Genomic DNA, 7,533 nt, shown 5'->3' on the forward strand with positions numbered 1-7,533 from the left:
AAAAAAGCCAAGCAGGTGGTGGCCGTGTGCACCACACGGCCGTGTAGCATTTCCAGAGAACAGAAGGGTCCTGGCCGTGTGAGTCACACGGCCGTGCAGCTTTGGCAGAGAAGGAACTGGACATGGCCGTGTGAATCTCACACGGCCGTGTCATGGGGCCGTGTGGCGCCCGATTTCCTCCTCTATTTAAACCCTCCTTCATGAATTGAAAGGGGATCTCTTCCCCTTTGGGAGAAGGCAAGATTTGGTGGTATCCTCCCATTCTTGGGAGGATTTCTGGGCGATTCGAGGGGAGTTCTTGACGATTTCGACTCCGGAGCGAGGATTGGATCCGAAGACGAGGCTTCTTCGTAGATAAGTTTTCTCTTTCCCCCTTTTCTTGGTTTCTTGGATTGGGGATTTAAGAAATGCTTGTAATCTTTATTTCTTCAGGTATTCTTCCTCGATTCATGGAGTAGATCTTGTATTCTAGGATTAAGGGAGTATTTGTATGATGGATTGATGTAATCTCTTATGGATTTGCCAATTTCTTGTTTCAATGACATTGTCTTGCTTGTATCAATTAGATCTTGAATGATTAATGGTGATTTGTGCTTAATTCTCATTCTTGATTGATTGTTTGGATTTCTTGTGGACTTAGTAAAGATAAACTCTCACTCGATCATCCGAGGGATCCACGTGATAGGTGCAAGCCCGTGTAAGGACGTTTGAGAGATAATCTTGAAGAGGAAATAGGAATATTCAAGAGAGTAGGATGGATCTTGTTATTAGTTTCTTGTATCTTGATAGATTAATAAGTTGTGGGCTTCTATGTTGATATCCGAGGAAGGCATAGTAATAGGTGCGCTTCTGTGTAAGGACAACATAGGTTCACGTCTAATTGATCATATTTAGATACATTTCTCAGTCCTTAGCCGGTTATCTATTTCAAGAGAGAACCGACAACTTTCTACAAGTGTTTGGTAATTGAGGGATAAGAATTGGTGAACCATTTACATTCAAGAAATCTTACAAAGAAACCGAAACTCCTAGAATCACCCCTTATCATAACCCAAAACACTAAACTCTTGTTTGTTGATCTTTAATATTAGATTTGTTTACCTTCACTTTGCATTTGAAACAATTGGATAGTTGTTTAGCTAATTCGCATTGAGGCATTTCTAATGCTTATTCCAGTCCCTGTGGATACGATAATCTTTTATATTACTTGCGACATTTCCGTACACTTGCGGAGCGTAACACCTTCCCCCTCCACATTATACATTTTCAAGTCCCTTCATGCATATAATTAGTGGGAATTGTATTGCCACATCAAAATACATCCATGTTTCAACAAAGGTAAGAAAAGAAGCAAAAAAATTTACATGTTGACAACATATTTCCAATACTATCACCTATTTCCTGGCATCCATTAATTTCTGCCCCCTTGATTTTCCTCAAAGGACTGTGTTGGAATCCCATGACCAGCATGAGGAGACAAAGACATGTTCTGCATATGATCCTTAAACAGTCTACACTCAATCCTGATTGGAGAATAAAAGAAGGAAAACATATAAAACACAGTTTACGTTTTAAAGAATTCATAAGATGGTTATGTCTTAAAGTTTGATTGGTGCATCAGCAAGTTGGATAAAATGTTTTAAAGTCTACAAACAGATAAGCTAGAAACCTGGTCTAATCACTGTAGGATCAATAAATTAGAAGCAGCTTGACATCTACATTTGGCAAAGCCAAGAAGGCAATAACCATTGAAAAAAGAGATTAAATTAATTGAGAATCTTAACTTGTAAAAAACCACATAGGACCACACTATATTGTAGGAGAGAGACTCACCTGCTGCCATAATATTTTTCCTTAATGGAGTCCATGTTGTAGTACGTTCAGAGGGGAAGCCCTTCATAGCAAGAAAAATACATGAAGGATTAATAGGTTGCCCTGTTCTTAGTATAGCTTTCTTCAAACAAAATGAAAGCATAATAGCACACTAGCTCCAAATTGGAAAATAAAAAGAAATATTTGTTTACACGGAGCCCATGAGAGCACTGGGCTCTATTGGGATCTAATGCAGTTGAGCAAATAGAACAGAACCAAAAAATATGCAGTGAAATGATAGAATTTTCTGAGTGAAGCTAGCCTAATTTAGGAACTGACAACGACCAAATAAATGATTTTGATGCAGAAAAGAAAGACAATATACCAAAACATGTATTAGTGAAAGATTAATGTTGCCGACCAGAAAAAAGAAGTCTTTAGATGAAGTTTCGGAAGGATTCATATAAATGATTGTTGCTGAAAGGAGGAATCTTCTGGTAACCACAAGAGAGATTCTAGCACAAGATTTGTTTCACATTAACACTAATTTATTGAAAGGTTCATTAAACATGAGATTGAAAAGGAACAAGAATTCTTCTAGAAAAAATAATGCTCCAGCTCAAAGGAGGTGCAAGATGTGGGCTAGAGAGCACCTAGAACCTTGGCCTGCATATTCCTTGACCTCTTAGATATAACTACAATCTTGATAAAAATAAAACAGAATCAATGCAAAAGGAATAATATTTATCCAACTCCAAGAGATTAATAGAAGTGAACTGATAAGAGTTAAGACGATATGATAGTTCGATACTTGTGAAGGCGATAGTTCATTTTTTAAATCTAGCAAGTGTATTTTCGATACTTGTGAAGGCGATATGATAGTTCGGTATATCCAAGGAATGAATATTTCAAAACATACATACCCATTGGAATAGTTTCCAAAATCTTTTTCTCGATATCTTCTCCTAGTTTAGCTGTCATATCAGATGCAATGAACCCCGGCACAATAGCATTCACCTATTAATTATCACCAAGTTAGAATTCACCTGTTAAATATCACCAATTTAGAATGCACCTGATAATTACAACAAACATAATTCAGCATGCAACTTTACAAAGTTGTGGATTTTGTATTGGCTACTTCAAGTTTCATAACACATATTTCCATACAAAGTTTTTGAACTTTCATTTGCAAATATGCATTTTATTAGAATTTGGAATACTAAATCATTTTAAACATTTTCCCAAAAAATTCTATTAGTTCCATTGTGAACCTATCTGAATTATGATTATATGAATGTAAATGTTGAATTTATTTAAGGTAGTGACGAGTTTTTAAAATGGTTCTAATAAATTATTCTAATAAATTATCAAAACTGAATATTATAAATATTGTTCTAATAAAATATTGTATAATGTCAGACAACAAGTAATGTATCCTAAGTTATTGTGTCAGTCATGTTGATAAGTATCACGCCGTATTGAAATCCAAAAATTTTGGACACACTACAAAATACTTCAAGCTGAATTAATAATGTTTGTTATCCTTTTGTACCTTGTATTCATATAATACAATGTCAATTCTGTACATGGCCACAAAGTTAGAAGTTACGGACACAAATCAAAGTTAGGTATATAGTTATCTTCTCTTCTTTTTTATCTCCTTCCTCTCTAACTCTACACCAACACCACCTGATGAAACAAGAAATTGTATCATTTTAGTCAAAGTCTAAAACTTTAGAACGATTCCAAATTCTGAGCCTTGATATTATTACACATGCATATTTGCTACTAACCTTAATTTGACTTATGTTTAATCGAAAACTTCATGCCATCTATTCATCCCATCCACCTAAATCATCAATGTTCCAACAATTTTGGCACCATTATTACCAGAATTTAGGTATACCAAACACTTGATTGGTCTAGGTAGTATTTGAACCAAAGCGAACATTGATCTTAGCTAATGCTAAGGATCAACAAAATAAAAGAACAATCACATCAAATGATTTCCCATTTTTTCTTTATCTAGAAATCACAAACTGAGAAATATTTTTCTATCCATTTCCTCCAAATTATTTTCTAGCTCTTCTGGTAGCATTTTCCCTTCCTTGTAATAATCAATTTTAATGATAGGGTTTAATTAGAAGCAACATTTTGACAACTCAATAACAAGATTTACTTCTGGAAATCCACAATGTCTATGCTAATAACAAATGAATAATCATAAATATGGTTTTTACCAAGCCAACTGCTCATATAGATATAAATCCTTCAGGTTAAATACTATATTGAATGACTTAGCTAATTGGTAACCAACTGCTAAAAATATATATATGAAGAGAATACCTTTTTCTTCTTCATCATAATTTTTGCTGCTGCCTGCAGGAGAAATGTCATCATGGTGAAATAAGTATTCATCATAAAAGATTGCAAGATAATAAGATATGAAAATGCATGCCTGTGTGCAAAGGTAGACACCAGTAAGATTCAGGTCAATGACTTCCTTCCATTGTGATTTTTTCATTCTCATCAACAGTGTGTCTCATGACAAGATGAACATAAGTATAATTCCAGACAACTGCATTGTTAACTAAAATGTCAACTGATCCCCAAGCATCTACTGCCTAAAAAAATTGCACATGCAATAAAATAAGTCAAAGATGAAATTGTAAGAAGCCAGATCTATGCAATCTTCATTACTAACAGTTTTGACCATGGATTCCACATCCTCTTCTTTTGAAACATCTCCTCCATAAGTGAGAGCCTGACCTCCTGAAGCCTCAATCTGCATAAATCATTTTATAGTAAATGCGTTATAGTAAATGGGTAAATCATTTGATTTTTTTTTTGTTACGAGAAAAAGCGTTATAGTAAATATGGGTAAAAATAGATAACAAAAGTAACATCATGAGCTGATGATAAAGTAACTTACCATCCTCGCTAGCAGTGGCATTGCCTAGATCACCAGCATGTCAGTTTTCATCTTCAGGAGCACCATGTAACTTTCCAGCAGGATTAAAATGAGGCCCTGCAGTATACAAGAGCATGAGTACATAATCAATAATTTAATCCTTTCAATCAGAAACTTGCAACTCAATAGATCGCCATGAAGGAAAAGGTAAATAATTTTACCAGTTGACATGCATCCATTGGTGGTGTCTCCAAGAGCATGCACATGGAAGCCATGAAGCCCAGGCTTGAGGCCAGTGATGGATCCGGTGACGGTGGTTGGACCTATCACAGAGATTTACATCCCAAAATTAGATCGGATCACAAATTCACAGAAAAATCAAAATGGTTGAAGTTGAAACCCTAGATCTGAAAGGAATTTAGCATTCCACAAGTAGTATTTCAAGAGATTTCTCACCATCTCCTTCCTGGACGAAGTAAATTGTGCCCTTAACGCCCTCACTGTTACCCAAGACAGCAACAGCCTTCACCATTTCCTTAGGTGTTCTACACAGCAGACATCAAACACAAGGTTAAAGACATCATTAAATGTCTCAAAATAAGTAGCATCGCCACTAGATGAGAAATAATCGATCTTGTCTTCCAGATACAAAAAGAAAAGCAACTCAACAATCGCCAGACTAAACGCTAAACAAATACCATCAAACTCGAGACGAAATCAGCTCTCGCTCCATCATAGATAGAGAACCCATCAAATCTCAGTAGAAAACTCCACTTTTTCTTCACCAAATCAAATCAAAGCAGTCGCATAAGTTAAAATCGAGAAAAAAAAGAGATAAAACCTAAGGATCGAAAACAAAACAACAATACGATGGAAGACAAATTTTAGATCGGAAAGTATACCTTTGATAAATGGATTAAAGGAAAAAAGAAATGAGATTTACCAGATGATCGAGCACCAAAACAACAACGGGGCAAAAATAAGAGATTCAGATTAAAGAAAACAAAAGCAAATATAAAGATAGAATTATGGAAGAAGAAAGTGTTGGAGTGTATACTGAAAGCCTAAGCTTTGTAAACATTCATTATGAATAAAGAATCACATTTGGTCTAATTATCTACATTTGTTTGTAGTTGTTCATTTAATTTATATTGTAGATAACATAGTATGTGGTGTCACATACAGAAGATGATGTTATTGTTGGTGCGGGAAGCATCCGACGATCGAACCTAAGTTTTGATAATGGCAAAGGATTCAAAGTTAAGATGCTTTGTTATCTGACAGCTTTTGCTGAGTGTTTCAGGAAAGTCCTAACTGCGGTTAGGCAAGGTAAAACCCTAGGGGGTGGTAACCCTAGGTCATAGGGGGTGGTAACCCTATGCGGAAAGTCTTGGCAGGTCGAAGGCTTCAGGCAAAAGTCCTAGGGGGTGGTAACCCTAGGTGGAAAGTCCTGGTGTCGCGAACCAGGTGAAAGTCTGAACTGGCCGGTGAAGCGGATGTTCAGCGGAAAGTCCGGAAGCTTCGAGTGCCGAGCAAAAGTCCAGTCGATCTGGAGGATCGTACTGGCAACAGGTAAATCTCCTGAGTGGAGTAGGTGAGGACGCGTTCCCCGTAGAGGGAACAGTAGGCGTCGGGTCGACCTAGGGTTTCCGGTAGGAAATCCGAAGTCAGACCCGGACAGTCCGGAGACTGTCATAACTTCATAGTCATACTATTATTTTGTGTTAACTCTGTGTTGCAGGTATTTTTGGATTAATATACTTGCAGGTACCAAAAACACAAAGAAGAACTCGGATGAACAGTGTCCGAGGCGCCTCCATGGGGCTTGGAGGCGCCTCGGGTGCGAGCCAGGAAAAGGCCAGCGCAGCAGACTGGAGGCGCCTTGAATGGGGTTCAAGGCGCCTTGAACCGGAGGTTGGAGGCGCCTTGGATAGGCTGAAGGCGCCTTAGACCAGATAGAGTTCGACCAGGTCCGTGCTGATCCACACGGGTGACTCGGCTCGTTCAAGGCGCCTTGATGAACAGTGTAAGGCGCCTTGAACCCTCTTTATAAGGGGTCTCGACCAGCAGCTTAGAACAACGACGAACAAGCGATCCTTGTGCTGCGTGCTGCTCAATCAACGACCCTGAAGTGCTGTTACGAGTCCACGACGACCAGGAGCTTCGAGATTACGATTCTGTCGTCGGTAAACTTGTTTTTAATTACTGTACTGATTGTAAATCTTGTACTCTTTTTCATACTTATAAGTGTTGCCCACCGAAAGCGATCAAGGATCGCGGGCCTTCGAGTAGGAGTCGACCTAGGCTCCGAACGAAGTAAAACTATCTGTGTCCTTCTGTGATTGCATTCGTTACTTCCGCTGCGTATATTTACTTTGGTAGTTTTACGTTTCCGATACGATAAAAATAGCCACGAGTGCTATTCACCCCCCCTCTAGCACGATCTCGATCCAACAATTGGTATCAGAACGGGGTCGTTTTGAATTGGTGCAACCACCGTTCAAAACAAATTTTTCGCAGTTTTTTTTCGTTTTCGGAGTCGAATTAGAATTTAGCCTTATAGCTATATTCTAATTCTTGTTTCCTTCGAATCGACTTTTTGCTCGAAGTAGGTGCAACACCACTCGAGTTCGTTTCTATTGTCCTTTATTCCAGCACTACTAATCCAAGACTTAGTCTTGGAACACATTCTATTTTTTTTGTTACATATTATAAATGGCCCAACAAGAGGGTTTCAGCACTGTACGCCCCCCGCTATTCTCCGGAGAGGATTTTGGCTACTGGAAGGGAAGAATGGAAACGTATCT

The 7,533-nt window shown here is 38.0% G+C and overlaps 1 protein-coding gene across 1 annotated transcript; it reads right to left on the reverse strand.

The window, feature by feature from the left end:
- Positions 1-4,757: 4,757 nt before the first annotated feature.
- On the reverse strand, positions 4,758-5,273 carry LOC122049074 (superoxide dismutase [Cu-Zn]-like). The gene is made up of 3 exons (XM_042610552.1): positions 5,183-5,273; positions 4,948-5,049; positions 4,758-4,843 (listed from the first exon to the last, which is right to left on the reverse strand). Exons 1-3 carry the CDS (start codon positions 5,256-5,258, stop codon positions 4,788-4,790), a joined length of 234 nt encoding a protein of 77 aa, XP_042466486.1. The 5' UTR covers positions 5,259-5,273; the 3' UTR covers positions 4,758-4,787.
- Between the last annotated feature and the right edge of the window lie 2,260 nt (positions 5,274-7,533).

This window comes from Zingiber officinale, chromosome 2B, assembly GCF_018446385.1.
Source record: "Zingiber officinale cultivar Zhangliang chromosome 2B, Zo_v1.1, whole genome shotgun sequence".
Taxonomy (NCBI): domain Eukaryota; kingdom Viridiplantae; phylum Streptophyta; class Magnoliopsida; order Zingiberales; family Zingiberaceae; genus Zingiber; species Zingiber officinale.

Excerpts from the sequence above, each read along its gene's own strand:
- LOC122049074 (XM_042610552.1), bottom strand. The coding sequence starts at position 5,258 with ATGGTGAAGGCTGTTGCTGTCTTGGGTAACAGTGAGGGCGTTAAGGGC. Across the intron at positions 5,050-5,182 it reads CTTCGTCCAGGAAGGAGATG|GTCCAACCACCGTCACCGGA; the intron begins GTGAGAAATCTC and ends TCTCTGTGATAG. Across the intron at positions 4,844-4,947 it reads CAATGGATGCATGTCAACTG|GGCCTCATTTTAATCCTGCT; the intron begins GTAAAATTATTT and ends TGTATACTGCAG.